General features: G+C 44.5%; 1 protein-coding gene and 1 pseudogene across 1 annotated transcript; one reads left to right on the top strand and one right to left on the bottom strand.

The window, feature by feature from the left end:
* Positions 1–1,210: 1,210 nt before the first annotated feature.
* On the top strand, positions 1,211–16,770 carry LOC142202510 (intercellular adhesion molecule 5-like). The gene is made up of 5 exons (XM_075272658.1): positions 1,211–1,512; positions 9,552–9,827; positions 13,878–14,111; positions 15,405–15,677; positions 16,575–16,770. The coding sequence occupies exons 1-5, from the start codon at positions 1,449–1,451 to the stop codon at positions 16,688–16,690; spliced, it is 963 nt and encodes a 320-aa protein (XP_075128759.1). The 5' UTR covers positions 1,211–1,448; the 3' UTR covers positions 16,691–16,770.
* Positions 3,988–4,098, bottom strand: LOC142205431 (small nucleolar RNA SNORA17; annotated as a pseudogene).
* Positions 16,771–17,031: the final 261 nt, after the last annotated feature.

Here is a 17,031-nt window from a genome sequence, read left to right as displayed (position 1 = left end):
TATGGGACATAATAGAGCGCGAAGGAATGCGTAGGAGGGACTCGGTCGAGCTCTTCGGTGTTGGGGGGGGGGCGCATGTCAAAAGTTCACCACGGGGCCCAGCCATTCCTAGTTACGCCACTGCATATATCCTCCCTATATCTCCTCCTATTACTCCATATATCCTCCCCTATATCTCCTCCTATTACTCCATATATCCTCCCTATATCTCCTCCTATTACTCCATATATCCTCCCCTATATCTCCTCCTATTACTCCATATATCCTCCCTATATCTCCTCCTATTACTCCATATATCCTCCCCTATATCTCCTCCTATTACTCCATATATCCTCCCTATATCTCCTCCTATTACTCCATATATCCTCTCCTATATCTCCTCCTATTACTCCATATATCCTCTCCTATACATCCTCCTATTACTCCATATATCCTCCCCTATATCTCCTCCTATTACTCCATATATCCTCCCCTATATCTCCTTCTATTACTCCATATATTCTCTCCTATATCTCCACCTATTACTCCATATATCCTCCCCTATATCTTCTCCTATTACCTTATATATCCTCTCCTATATCTCCTCCTATTACTCCATATATCCTCTATATATCATCTCCTATTGCTGCATATATCCTCTCCTATATCTCCATATACCTTCTCCTATATCTCCTCCTATTACTCCATATATCCTCCCCTATATCTCCTCCTATTACTCCATATATCCTCCCTATATCTACTCCTATTACTCCATATATCCTCTCCTATATCTCCTCCTATTACTCCATATATCCTCCCCTATATCTCCTCCTATTACTCCTTATATCCTCCCCTATATCTCCACCTATTACTCCATATATCCTCCCCTATATCTTCTCCTATTACCTTATATATCCTCTCCTATATCTCCTCCTATTACTCCATATATCCTCTATATATCATTTCCTATTGCTGCATATATCCTCTCCTATATCTCCATATACCTTCTCCTATATCTCCTCTTATTACTCCCTATATTTTGCCTCGATATCTCCTCCTATTACTCCATATATCCTCTCCTATACCTCCTCCTATTACTCCATATATCCTCTCTATATATCTCCTCCTATTACTCCTTATATCCGCCCATGTATCTCCTCCTATTACCCCATATACCATCTCCCTCCATACTACAGGGTGACTCACCCAACATCGTCCTCTGGCTTTTCTCTCCTTGTTCCATAAATGGTTACTGTTGCTCTAAACAATCCCACCCTTTCACATAACACGTGTCATAATAAACCTCTTTCACCAGTTTTACTAGCAGTTTATTCCTAAGCCCGCAGCACTGGAGCCTCCTGAGAGCTCTGAGACAAGCTGATCTGCCTGGTCCACCTCTGACCACCATCTATCTTCAGTCAGAGCTTGCAGGTTCTGGGACACCTTGGACCTTCTACAATCTTCTCACTATGGAGGTCTCCTGTCTCTGGTCTCTGATCCTTGTAGCCGTTTTCAGAATCGTCAGAGTACATGGTAAGTTCTATCCTGGCGTGCAGAATCCATATGGTTAATGTTCTTTTGTATGTTCCTCTGTGCTGAATTTTTACTCTCAGAAGGTCATGAAGTGATGGACAAGTGGAAAAATAGTTAGACATTTTTAATAACTTTATAGAAGTGAAAACGTATCCTCGCCATCTGCAATTGGCAGGTCTTTCCCAACTGTAGAATGTAATTTCTTACGTTTCGCAAAATAATGTTGGTAGAAAAGAAAGACGAAAAATCTGAAGTTGGCTTAGTGTGAAGCAGAAACCTCCCCGGTATAGGTCTGGTTCCACTTAGTCCCAGCTCTCGTAAGATCCTCAAAAAGACTCATCGAAGGGCCTGTTTCTAATCATGTCCGTCATCTTGGAGGCTTCTTAAGAATTGATGGTCATGGGAAACCTGCAGAGTTTATTGGATCTTCTCCTACATAGGAGCACCTGCTCCACACGAAAATCTAGGACCATCTTATGTAGTCAATATCAACCTCAAATACCTTTTGAGGACCCATGCTGTCTCCGTATGTTTTCTCTTAATTTCATCCTAATTATCATGAAGGGATAAGACCTCTGGAGGCGAGTAACCCGTTACTGTTGGGTTGTCTTCTGCAGATCCCCACGTCAAAGCATGGGCCCACAAAGAGTCCCTACTAAGGGTATATCTACCTGTGTAGCAGGCATGTCATGATGGACCATTTCTACTGAGATGAGTTAGTAATGACCATGGATGATGGTCTAACTCTGTACTGTGACATCACTGTGTGTATTATCCCTGTACTGTGACATCACTGTGTATATTATCTCTGTACTGTGACATCACTATGTACATTATCCCTGTACTGTGACATCACTGTGTGTATTATCCCTGTACTGTGACATCACTGTGTGTATTATCCCTGTACTGTGACATGACATCACTGTGTGTATAATCCCTGTACTGTGACATCACTGTGTGTATTATCTCTGTACTGTGACATCACTGTGTGTATTATCCCTGTACTGTGACATCACTGTGTGTATAATCCCTGTACTGTGACATCACTGTGTGTATTATCCTGTACTGTGACATCACTGTGTGTATAATCCCTGTACTGTGACATCACTGTGTGTATTATCTCTGTACTGTGACATCACTGTGTGTATTATCCTGTACTGTGACATCACTGTGTGTATTATCCCTGTACTGTGACATCACTGTGTGTATTATCCCTGTACTGTGACATCACTGTGTGTATTATCCCTGTACTGTGACATCACTGTGTGTATTATCCTGTACTGTGACATCACTGTGTGTATTATCCCTGTACTGTGACATCACTGTGTGTATTATCTCTGTACTGTGACATCACTGTGTGTATTATCTCTGTACTGTGACATCACTGTGTGTATTATCCCTGTACTGTGACATCACTGTGTGTATTATCCTGTACTGTGACATCACTATGTGTATTATCCTGTACTGTGACATCACTGTGTGTATTATCTCTGTACTGTGACATCACTGTGTGTATTATCCCTGTACTGTGACATCACTGTGTGTATTATCTCTGTACTGTGACATCACTGTGTGTATTATCTTGTACTGTGACATCACTGTGTGTATTATCCCTGTACTGTGACATCACTGTGTGTATTATCTCTGTACTGTGACATCACTGTGTGTATTATCTTGTACTGTGACATCACTGTGTGTATTATCCTGTACTGTGACATCACTGTGTGTATTATCTCTGTACTGTGACATCACTGTGTGTATTATCCTGTACTGTGACATCACTGTGTGTATTATCCTGTACTGTGACATCACTGTGTGTATTATCCCTGTACTGTGACATCACTGTGTGTATTATCCCTGTACTGTGACATCACTGTGTGTATTATCCCTGTACTGTGACATCACTGTGTGTATTATCCCTGTACTGTGACATCACTGTGTGTATTATCCCTGTACTGTGACATCACTGTGTGTATTATCCTGTACTGTGACATCACTGTGTGTATTATCCCTGTACTGTGACATCACTGTGTGTATTATCCCTGTACTGTGACATCACTGTGTGTATTATCCCTGTACTCTGACATCACTGTGTGTATTATCCCTGTACTCTGACATCACTGTGTGTATTATCCCTGTACTGTGACATCACTGTGTGTATTATCCCTGTACTGTGACATCACTGTGTGTATTATCCCTGTACTGTGACATCACTGTGTGTATTATCCCTGTACTGTGACATCACTGTGTGTATTATCTCTGTACTGTGACATCACTGTGTGTATTATCTCTGTACTGTGACATCACTGTGTGCAGGGCCGCCGATAGGCCAGTACTACTGCTACTGGCGTCAGGGGCCCGGCCAAATTTAAAAATGGGGGAGGCCCGGGCCCCCTGGCGCCGGCAGCAGTCATTGTATGTCCTGTTTGTTTCAACTCAGATCTGCGTCCAGAGGACGCAGATCTGAGTTGAACACATACGCGGCTGAAGCGAGGAGCTTACACAGGTCAGTTCCTCGCTTCGCCGCTGCCGCCTCTCTCGCTGACACATATGCGGCTCAGCCGCATATGTGTCAGCGAGAGAGGCGGCAGCGGCGAAGCGAGGAGCTGACACAGGTCAGCTCGCTTCAGCCGCTGAAGCGAGGAGCTGACCTGTGTCAGCTCCTCACTTCGCCGCTACCGCCGGCTACCCGGCAGTGTAGATGCGATTTGATGACGTCATATCGCGTCTACAACTGTGCGCCAGTAAGAGAGAGAGGCGCGCAGAGAGCAGCGGGGGAACGAGGAAAAGGTAAGTGTAATGTGGATTATGTGGAACGTGAAACTGGGGGCAGATGAAGGAGAGGACGGCATGACACTGGGGGCAGAGATGGAGGGACATGAATCTGGGGGCAGAGATGGAGAGGACAGCATGACACTGGGGGCAGAGATGGAGGGACATGAATCTGAGGGCAGAGATGGAGGGGACATGAATCTGGGGGCAGAGATGGAGGGGACATGAATCTGGGGGCAGAGATGGAGGGGACATGAATCTGGGGGCAGAGATGGAGGGGACATGAATCTGAGGGCAGAGATGGAGGGACATGAATCTGAGGGCAGAGATGGAGGGGGCAGAGATGGGGGGCATGAATCTGGGGGCAGAGATGTGGAGACATGAATCTGGGGGCAGAGATGGAGAGGACATGAATCTGGGGGCAGAGATGGAGGGACATGAATCTGGGGGCAGAGATGGAGGGACATGAATCTGGGGGCAGAGATGGAGGGGACATGAATCTGGGGGCAGAGATGGAGGGGACATGAATCTGGGGGCAGAGATGGGGAACATGAATCTGGGGGCAGAGATGGGGGGACATGGATCTGGGGGCAGAGATGGAGGGGACATGAATCTGGGGGCAGAGATGGGGGGACATGAATCTGGGGGCAGAGATGTTGGGGACATGAATCTGGGGGCAGAGATGGAGGGGACATGAAACTGGGGGCAGAGATGGGGGGACATGAATCTGTGGGCAGAGATGTGGGGACATGAATCTGTGGGCAGAAATGGAGGGGACATGGATCTGGGGGCAGAGATGGAGGGGACATGAATCTGGGGGCAGAGATGGAGGGACATGAATCTGTGGGCAGAAATGGAGGGGACATGAATCTGGGGGCAGAGATGGGGGGACATGAATCTGGGGGCAGAGATGGAGGGGACATGAATCTGGGGGCAGATGAAGGGTGTATATGAAGCTGGGGGAGAGACGGAGGGGGGACATATAATTTACGGGTGACTTTAGGAGGATTATACTGTGTGCGGGCACATGATTAATTAATGAGTGGGCGGAGTCAACATAACAGTGGGTGGGGCTAAATTTCCCGCGGCGCGCAAAGCGCGCTGCACATTTTATCCCTCTTTTGGTTTTTCAACAGTTGGGAGGTATGGGTACAGGGGGCAATGGAAAGATGTTAGAGGGTGGACGGGGGGGGATTGTTGGGACATCGGGTGTGTGGCACTGCGGAGAGGGAACTGGGGCAATAATATATAATATATAAGTTTTTAGCTGGAGAATAATAATGATGTAGGCTGATATGCTACTAGCATAGCAGCCTGTTTGGGGGTGGGACTTTCACTGTAAAGGAGTGTTCACATTGCGTTTTTGGCCTCCCTTGCCAGGATACGTTGGTAACCAGTCACAATCAGCTCCCCACTTATCCCTGCACGGAGAACTGCAGGCCCCCCTTTTTTTTAATGGCCAGTTCTTCGTGCAGGGATAAGTTGACAGCTGATTCTGACTGGTTACCAACGTATCCCGGCAAGGGAGGCCAAAAACGCAATGTGAATAAGCCCTGAGGATTTATTAGGAGGGCTCTTATAGATGGTGTGGGCTCTCTATAGGCGCTGTCACACGGAGCAGATTGTACCTGCAAATAGAATCTGATTAAGCCTTGTAATGCTGCTAAATAAAGGGAAATGTAATACAGAATTGGTATGTCGCAAAATAAGGTCGTTGGGGCCCCAAAATTCCTGATGGCGGCCCTGACTGTGTGTATTATCCCTGTACTGTGACATCACTGTGTGTATTATCCCTGTACTGTGACATCACTGTGTGTATTATCTCTGTACTGTGACATCACTGTGTGTATTATCCCTGTACTGTGACATCACTGTGTGTATTATCCTGTACTGTGACATCACTGTGTGTATTATCCTGTACTGTGACATCACTGTGTGTATTATCCTGTACTGTGACATCACTGTGTGTATATTATCCCTGTACTGTGACATCACTGTGTGTATTATTCCTGTACTGTGACATCACTGTGTGTATTATCCCTGTACTGTGACATCACTGTGTGTATTATCTCTGTACTGTGACATCACTGTGTGTATTATCCCTGTACTGTGACATCACTGTGTGTATTATCCCTGTACTGTGACATCACTGTGTGTATTATCTCTGTACTGTGACATCACTGTGTGTATTATCCCTGTACTGTGACATCACTGTGTATATTATCTCTGTACTGTGACATCACTGTGTGTATTATCTCTGTACTGTGACATCACTGTGTGTATTATCCCTGTACTGTGACATCACTGTGTGTATTATCCCTGTACTGTGACATCACTGTGTGTATATTATCCCTGTACTGTGACATCACTGTGTGTATATTATCCCTGTACTGTGATGTTTGGAGGTTTCTTCTCTGGTTGTAGACACGTAGCTTTCACCTGAGAATGATGCCGAGCCCAATATCTATGTCACTGTACATATAAAACCTACAATGTAATTCCATATGTAAGCCTTGTCTTTTACTGTTATCCTGAGAATTTAGCTGTGACTGATTTATCATATGTTGGTCAGATAGAAAATATAACCCTTAATTCCTCCTGTTAATATACACACCTGCTTTATAATATAAGAGGCAACCAGTGGTCATATTGAGGATTTGTTGCAATAATCCAGTATGACCTGCCCCCTTCCCTCTGAGACTGGATGACTGGTGGCGGCTACTGTTGTCTATATACAGTACTGACAGATTGTTTACAAGCCCTGCCAAAATCTCTATGGCCGGGGTAATGGGGTTTTGTAATGTAATACAGTGATGTCCCATAGGAGGTAATCGGAATGGGGTGAAATGTCTAATATACACCCTCTCTACATGCCTATCCGGGGCGTATACACCATAGAGGTGACCCATGTAGCTACTATAGAGGGTGCCCAGGCCAGGATGCCTCATTCCCATTAAAATGGGTGGCGAATACCACTGTATTAGGACTTGACTTTTACAGTAAGGGTATATTCACACAAAAACTGCATCAGAACCTGCATGTGTGAATATCTGCGCAGTCATCTTGATGGCTGTGTACATATATAGAATACTTCAAGCTGACTTGGGCGGATTCTTAGATTCTTCTCTTTTAACCCTTTATGTCTTTTATATCTCTGCGTGCAGACTCATTTCCATATACGGGTTTTCATTTAGTAGTATCGTGAAAAAGTCGATTATTTTACTGTCAATTGGGTTTAGGATATAATAAACACTCAGGACGTAGACCGCAGAACTAAATCCAAGCCAATACAAAGCAACATAATGCAAGCCTTCACCTTTATGGTGGACGCCTCTGCAGAACCCAACAGACCCCATTATTAGTCAGTAGGGTGTCCTAATAGGGCAAGCTCTGTCCATATCATGTATTAGGATATATGTATGTCATGCAGAGGGGAATCCTGTTCAAGAGTGAAGAGATCTATTGCAGATTGTCCAAAAAAAATCCTGCTAAAACTTGACCCAGCTCCAGCGTCTCATGACTATCATGGGTGGTAGGAGGCTCGGGACCTTTATTGCCCAGGGGCCCGCACCGCCCCAGTCCATCCCTAATTTTTCCCTTTGTGCGCATTGTATCTGCGAGAGAAGGTTCAACACTGGAATTTAACAAAAATGGAAAGAAAAACAAAAAGCATAATGTTACATCCACATGGGACCGTAATGGGGTCTGCGCCAACCCTTGTGGACATGCAGGTGGATTGATGGGAAGATATGACTGTGTGAGATCAAAACAGCAGTGATGTGAGTCAGACGAGGGCCGCGCAAATCTGTCATCCTAAACAATGGATGGATCGTGTCTCTGTTATTGCAGAGAAATTTAAACAAAAAATCCAGGATATCTATAGGGCATTTTCTGGCCAAAATGTTCCCTTTTTATGACTCAGGCTGTTATTTGTACCGAAACATAAGAGCTATTGTAAAGGATTTCTGGTGCCGTGGAGACTTCGCTTCTTATTGTGGTCACACCAAAAAGTTACAAAAATACCCTTATTACTCACATACTTATATATAGCACACTGCTATAAGGGCACTATATAACACTAATATCTGTCCACTCTCTGGTACTTTCATATAGGGCATATACATTAGGCATGTATATTGGGAGCTTTCCCATTTCATATGCCTAAGTATAAGACTGTAACATCTTATGGTCTTACTCACCACCGGGTCTACAAGACTCTGCTAGTTGACTATGTTTGTCCTCAGGGCCCGTCTATTGCATTGTTCTAATATCGCCTCTGCTATGAATTCTGTTGGCATGTCCTGGCAGCACTCTGGCATAAATACCAAGTATAACAGTTTTTTGGGTGTGTGCATTAATCCCTACACTAAGAATCTGAATCTTCATTGAAATTTGGAATGGAAGAATTTTCCATGTTTATGGTCTTTGGAAAATGAGGTCCAATATTTTCCATACATGATGATCCGACTCTGCATCATGTGGCCGACTCTGCTGTGCATCTCCGGTGGGGTCAATCATGTGCACCAGAGTCAGAGCAACATCAGGGAAGCCGACTAGAAGACTTCTGGGTTAATGGCGTAACATGAAGGCTCTAGACCCCTACCCAAAATCTGTATCTATTGCAAAAACTATAAAGTATCATTTATATCTCATTTCTCGAAACACCTTTTGGGCCCTCCAAGGCTCCTGTGCCTATTTGCGACTACACCCTCTGCACCCCCTCAAATCACATTTTCTCATAATTTCTTATAAATTTTAGGTCCTAAATTATGTTCTTATTACCTTCTTAATATATCTAGATAACAACTTAAGCTTTGTTTTCAAATCTACAATGGATTAAAAATAAAAGTTCTATCTGCTTGAAGCCATCACTAGAGGGAGCTGAAGAGTTCTATGTGGAGACAATCGAGTTCTAGGTATAAACATTACACAGTAGGCTCTAAAGCTCCCTCTAGTGGTGACAGTGGCTAGCTGGCATTTTATATTATGTCAGGAGATTTGGTGCTCTGTATTGGAACAATGTACTGTATAGAGATAAATTAAAAAATATCGGCACAGAATTGTGACCCTATTGAGATAAAAAAAAAAAAAAGAGGTAACATGCTATTCAAGCAGTGGACATCCACTTTAAATTTGGTCAAGTACAGTTGAGTTTCTGGAGGATATCACTAAGTATGGCAGAATGTTCTATGTTTTATAACAATTTTTATGTCTTTTATTACATTCTATGTTTTATTAAAGTTTCTGTCTTTTTTACCTTCCCACAGCTCTGCTTCCCATCCCCATAATAAGCATGGAGGACAAGATAAAAATCAACGAGGAGACCAAAGTGACCTGCATGCTGCCCGCCAGTGAATGCCAATGTCTGGAGGTGGAACTAAGGATCATCACTGAGGAAAAACTCAAAAACTGTGTATCACACAAAGGAAATTTACCTAATGTCACCTGCACACTGGAAGTCACAAAAGACATGCACGAGGTGGAGTTAGCCTGCGAGGCCCACTTCAGGACCAAGAGCAAACCTCAAAAGCTGAATATTCAGAGTATGTATGCAACCAAATCAGAGGCGAAAGCAGTGTGGTCCATGTGGTCTATACCCACCAACCCACATTACTTTCTAAGACAAAAAAAATCTGGATTGTACAAGCTGCGGACAACAGAAAGCCCCCCCCCCCCCGGAGGAGGGGGCGTGGCGGAGCGGCGTTAGCAGGCAGAGAGCAGTCAGGGAGAGGACCTGCTCTCTGCCTGAACGTGAGGGGAGGCCGCTGGAGCAGCGCTGCATCCGCAGGGCCTCCCCAATCCACCGCTCGGTGACGGTGACGCTAAGCTTGTCCTGGACTGGCTTAGGTAAGCAAAAATGCCGCCCTCCCCGGGGCCCTGGCATAGCACCGCCTGAAGTGGTTGCTTCAGGTCACCTCATGGGAGGCAGCACCGCACCTCCCATGAGGCGACCTGAAGCAACCGCTTCAGGCGGCGCTATGCCAGGGCCCCAGGGAGGGCGGCATTTTTGCTTACCTAAGCCAGTCCAGGACAAGCTGTCCTGGACTGGCTTAGCACCGAGCAGTGTATTGGGGAGGCCACTGGAGCAGCGCTGCTCCACCGGCCTCCCCTCACGCTCAGGCAGAGAGCAGGTCCTCTCCGTGCCTGCTCTCTGCCTGTGAACGCCGCTAAGCCCCACCCCCTTTGTTTAGCCCCGCCCCTCCACTACGCCCGCTCCGCCCCCTCCTCCCAGGGGGGGGGCGGCTTTCTGTAGTTCGCCTCGGGCGGCGAAAGGGGCAGGTTCACCCCTGATGGGAGGTGCGGCGCTGCCAAGGTCGTAAGGGGGGATAACAATGATATTCATTATTTATGTCGATCTAGAATCAGTTAAAGTGGGTTTCCCTCCAATAACACTTATCCCCCTATATACAGGATAGGAGACAAGTGTCTAATCTCTGAGGGAAGGATCAGTGGCCAAAAACCACTTCTGTTAACCATTCACCATCCTAAATATAACAAAATAAACTCTATAACAATATTATTATAGAATCTGTTAACCACTAAACTACCCTAGACCACCAGGGATATCAGACATTAAAGAGGTTTCCTCTAATATTGCCTATCCCCTATATGCTCAGGATAAATGTCCTATCGCTGAGGGTCTGACTACTAGCCCCAGAATTCCTCTATTAACCCCTTCACCACCTAAACATATCATAATAAAATCTATACCCATTTTATTAGGTAATCTGTTCACCACTAAACTACCCTAGACCACCTGGGATAATAATATATACAGAATAGGGGATAAGTGCCTAAGCAATGGAGGGGTATGGCCAATTGTGCCAACGATCACAAGAATAGGGATTCCTGAGTGGCTCATGTGAGTGGAAAGGTGGTACATGTGCTCCGGGACCACTCTTTTTTTATGGGACATTTAGAATGGTCGTCTTCATTAGTTCCATAGAAGTGAACAGAGAGTTGGCCGAGCATATACACTACCACTCTATCCATATGGGACACTCGGGGACCCTATTCTTGTGATCGCTAAGAGTCCGCCCTCCAGCATCAATGCACATTACTTATCCTGTGAATAAGGAATAAGTGTTAATAAAGTGAGAAAACTCCTTTAATATCTAATATCCCTGGTGGTCTAGGGTGGCTCAGTGGTTAACATATAGTACAATAATATGGTTATAGAGTTTATTATTATATGTTTAGGATTGTGTAGGCATTGTGTTTAATTTATAGAGTAGCATCCACTATCCCAACTATACGGTAAGGATAGGTCATCCATTATATATATATATATATATATATATATATATATATATATAAAATATATATATATATATATATATATATATATATATATATATATTTTTTTTTTCTTATATAGAATTGAAGGGGATGTCCACTTTTGTAAGACGGACCCTTCTTTCTTAGCATATATGTTCTGGGAACCCTTAGCAATCAACTATGAACTAACCTGGTTACAAGTATTCAATTTCTCTGCAGCGCCTCTACAGGGAAAATGAAGTATTACACAGGTAGAGCTCCTAGATGAGGGAGATCTCCATTCATTTGAGAACTGGTAACACCTCCATGAATTGGTAACAGTGCACACCTTACTGAGTGTACTACGTGATTTCTCTCCCTGCAAGCCCCTCTGAGCACTGTTATTCCCGCACTATCCTCAGGGCGCCCTACAATACCAGGCACCGGCCCATGTGTGGGGGAATCTTGGCACGGAGCAGAGGACATGACTCATACACAACTTGTTTGCAGACCAGTTTCTCATATCTGCAGAAGAATTTTTTTTTCTTTATTTTAGGATTTCTCTAGTTCACAGTGTAGAGAAGGCTTGTTGTATCCGAAAAAGGCCAAGATTCACTCTGTACTCAGCTTTCCCTGTAAAGATTTGCTGAGGTGGTTGGATTATGGCCAGTAGACGTCACTGACACGAGGAGGGGGCGCACTATGATGTGCGAGCTGCACTAGAATCCATGAGAATGGAACTTGTAAAGTAATTCCTGGGATCCAAGGGCCACGGGGCCCCCTACTTACCACGTGACATCTATAACACTAGTATCTTCTTATATGGCAGGAGGGTCATTGGGCTTCTTCAGGCTCCAGGGTCCGGGTGCAACTGCTACTTTTGTAGTTTATAGAACAATCACAAGTGTTCTATAAAAGGCCCTGCAAGGGATCGTCTGCTTTCCAAATGCCCTATTAAGGAAATCTTGAGTTAATAGAAGGGGTCTGTTTAAGCTAAAAAGAATGGCTCCAATGAGTGTCTTCAGTTCTGGAGGACTTGGCGTGTATGCACATTACACAGCTAGAAAATTAATATCGATGTGAATCATGTAATGCATCATCCCTCCTGCGGGGGTGCTGCAGAGAAATTCAACTCTTACTCCAGGCTATCCCTGATCACAGGAGGTGTGATCAGTTTATTGTCCTGCACTGGACCGACTTTCACATCCACTGCTCTGCTTTTATACAGAGGGGATGTGGCAGTCATGTTACATTGACATCTTTGGCGCAAATCAGGGCCATGTGCAAAAAATCTGCTGGTCCAACAAGAGCCTAAGATCCAAACTCACTTAATGTAGAACAATCCAATAGTTTGGCATTCCAATGCATGAATAAAAAAAGATCTTGAAATATTACTTTTGGAGATCAAAGGGGTTTCCCAGTCTTGCAACATTGATTCCCTGTCGTCCCACCAGCGGCACAATACGGGGAGCCTTGTGCCGCTGTTGGGACTAAGGAAAAACAGATTATCTACATAATCATCCATTCCCTGTCGTCCCACCAGCGGCACAAGGCTCCCCATATTGTGCCGCTGGTTGGACTAAGGGAAAACAGATTATCTACATAATCATCCATTATGTATGCTTAGGATATGGGACCGTCACAGATCAGCTATGTGAAGAGACCACAGTATCCAGGTGAGCACTCTGGCCTCTTCACAGTATGGGACTGAGGGGCAAACAGGTCATTTGCCTGATGAACGTGGCATAACTGGCATATGAAGTAGAAGTGACGCTCACCCAAGCAGCTGATCTGTGTGGGCCCCAGATTTCAGACCTCATCAGATATTACTGACCTATCCTAAGATTATTGATATTTAACTGCAAGAATAACCCTTTAGCCCCCTGGAAAATCTGCCAGGATCAAAATAGTAACAACAGGTGTGTAACTTGAGGGGGTGCAGAGAGGCCCTGGAACCTAAGGGAGTCCATAAGGTATGTCTTTCTAATATGAAAAGACCTGTTCTATTGTTGGGGGGACTGGTACAGATTTTACATTAGGGCCCATTACGCCTCTGGACCCCAAGGATTTTTGAGGTTTTCTAGCATATAGGACAATATGGCCACTAAGCTATAATATTACAGTACGTCTTATGGGGTGCATAGGTACAATTTAATTGGGTGTAAGAACTAGACCTGGGCACCCCAAAGACTAGAAGACATCAGTGCAGCATCTTACTTCTTACTGTATGTAGCTGGTTGGGGTATGGTCTGAAGATGCAGGATGTCCATAGCTAACTCCAGTATGGCCATACAACACACATCATCTCTTCTACTGTTCTTCTCTCTTTCTTCCAGATGAACCTGAGTTTACAGACTGTCCCGACAACCTGGTTTGGATAGAAGGCCAAGAAAACAGCTTCCACTGTAAGGCCAAGGGATACCCACCACCCACCGTGTCCTGTGTGAAGGACAGCATGGTGTACAACGAAGGGGAAAAATTCACAACGCTCAAAAACATGTCCGGCAACTACAACTGTAGAGCTGTGAACTTTGATGTCGTGTCCAAGAAAGTAACGGTGTCCGTGCAATGTAAGTATCTGCATGAAGGAAATGGGGGACGGGGTGAGGGGGAGATATCCAGATCTGTTATCTGTCAGGTACCAAAACTAACAGCACTGATGGCTCAGGAATGGTGGGGGCAAAAGAAAAATTTCCAACTGTTCCAGAATCAGTAAAGCGGTGACTATTAGAACCGGAGTTGGTGAAGGTGGTGACAGGTCCTCTTCAATTTAATCCGTTCAATGGACATTGTCTTGTGGTGTATTCAGATGCAACTTTGACAACTTAAGCCGTGCTGCCATGTTCTTTTTAGGAAGATGAGGCTTTCTCCTGACAACCCAACCACGCAAGCCGTACTTGTTCAGTATTTTGCTAACTATACATTTAACATGTTGAGGCCTGTAGGGTCTTTGTTGTCGTTCTTGGATTTTTTACAATTTTTCCGAGCGCTGCACAGTCTGACCTTTTGGTGAGTGTGTGGGGACGTCTACTCCTCAAAACACTGTCAACTGTATTACCTCCTTCCCAACAGTGAGATGTCTGGCAGACAAGCCTGGGAGCCAATGAATAGGCTCCCTGATGTCATAGCAAGGGGAACACCGGCCTGAATCTTGCTCCAGGGGCCAGAAAGCCTCGGAAAAATCAAAGCTGACCACGGGCATTATAATGGATCCGCTCCAGCGCTGATGGAATGTTCCAGCCCAGCAAACTGCTAAAACTTCTGCTTTTATAGAGGTGGTCGCACTTGCTAATGGTCAATTCATCAAGGGAATTCAATTAGTAATACCTGCTACTTACCCTCTTCATTCCTATGGAAGCTGTAAGGGTGTACATAATTTTTTTACACATTGCTTCTGCATTTTGGCTTTGTTTTTGTTCGATAGACAATGATATGGTGTAATTTTTCATGTGTTGCTGATCATCTGAAGTTGTAATTACATAATTTTAAGAACTTCTAAGGACCAGATGGTTTTTATCATATCCTAATATGTAAAAGTATAAAATTGTAAGAGGGAGTACTTTATTTTTCTCAAGGCTCTATGAATGTAAATGCGGTGACAGATACTGTATACTTTACTATATAGAAAAACAACCGCAAAGATGCTTCTTCATTGAATCTGCAGCTTCATCTCCCTCCTCCTCCCCCTTGTCCTTCTATTTTATGTTTTACACTAGATGGACTGAGGACGTTTGTCAATATGAACACAATCCTGCTATCCCCAAAAATCTTTCTGTCCCGCATCTACAAGGACACACTCTGATGGGTGTCGTCCCATTTTTTGGCTGAACTTTAACACCGTCTATTGTTTATCCTACCCTCAGATGAACCTGTGATATCCCTCATCATGGTCCAACCAGCGGCCTCGGTAATGGAAGGGGAAAATTTGACGTTGATTTGTGAAGCGGATGCTGTACCCCCTCCGTCCTACAGCTGGCACACCCCCAACAACCAGATTGTTTACGGTGACGACAATCGGACCATATACATTAAGGATGCGACGAGAGCACATGACGGATTTTACATCTGCATTGCGCAAAACAAACATGGAGTCCAGATGCTAAAACTGAAAGTTTCTGTAAATGAACCGGAGATCAGTAAGTGTTTCTAGAAGAGATGTCCTACCATGTCAGTAGCGGGTGCAATGAAGTGCGTCATACTGGAGTTAACTTCTATTGTAGTACTACAGCCTTGTTTGTGATGTTAATGAGGTGTAGAGAAAGAACGCTACCGAATTGGCAAGTGTCAGTCTATTATTAGGCTTGGTGGTCTGAGTGAAAATTGCAGGATATCAAATCAAATCAAATCAAAAAATGCTTTATTGGCACGTCCGAATAGGTATTTGGCATTGCCAAAGCTAGTAAAGTGTGTGGGGGGGGGGGGAGTTGGGTTGGGTGGGGGGGGGGAGTTGGGTTGGGTGGGTGGTGGGTATGGGGGGGGGTTTGGGTTATAACAGTCCATGGAGTCTCATCTTCCTCTTCGTTGGTGACTGCTATATGGGGGGGGGGTTGGAGGTGGGGTGGGGTGGGGCAGGGCGGTTGGTTTGGGGTATAACAGTCCGTGGAGTCTCGTCTTCCTCTTCGTTGGTGACTGCTATATGGGGAGGTGGGGGCGGGGCGGGTGTTTTGGGATAAATATAACAGTCCATGGAGTCTCATCTTCCTCTGGTTTGGTGACAGCTGGACACGTATTGGGCAGCGATCTCCACAGTGGCTTCTTCTTCTCCCAGTAGGATGTAGAGTTTCCTCTTCTCGGATATAGTTTGTTTTTTTTAATATAATGAATAGACAGTTTTGTTTGCTGTGCCTCCATGTTAGTATTAGACTAGTGTCAGGTTTATAGCACTATGGTAGCAGAGGGAATGGGGGTCATGCAGAATACTATAGGTTATACATTATATACCGTCATTGGCCCGAAGTAGGTACTGTATACTACTAGTGATTCTACGCTGAATCTAATGTAATGCAAATTCTAAATTCATTTTTATGTTTCAGTTCCGCAGACTGATGTTGGCAAGTTGTCCGGCCATAATGGTGTCGAGAAGATCGGACCGGCGTACTGTGGACTCTTAGCGATGCTGATATATTCCAGTTTCTATTATTTGTTTTAATCCTCTTGGTTGATGTCAAGCGATGTGCACTATGAGATTTTCTACATAGACAAAATGGAATTAAACATTTCTTTAAAATATTTCTCAAGCTGTTTTCTGTGTATGGGAAGTGCGGCGTTATTAGAATGGATCACTTTTCAGTAAATCGGGAATTTAAAGAGGATTCCTTGAAATTAGAAAAAATTTGCCGCTTTATAATTTTCTATTATGAAACAGCACCACCCATGTACACAGGCTGTGTCTGGTACTGCAGCTGATCTGGTAATGGGCTGAGCTGTAATAGCAGAAATAGAACACATGACTGGAGTGGCGCCAGTAGCAAAGAAGAAGACGACAGATTT

Source organism: Leptodactylus fuscus, chromosome 5 (genome assembly GCF_031893055.1).
Source record: "Leptodactylus fuscus isolate aLepFus1 chromosome 5, aLepFus1.hap2, whole genome shotgun sequence".
NCBI lineage: Eukaryota > Metazoa > Chordata > Amphibia > Anura > Leptodactylidae > Leptodactylus > Leptodactylus fuscus.
This window is presented reverse-complemented; position numbering and strand designations above follow the sequence as displayed.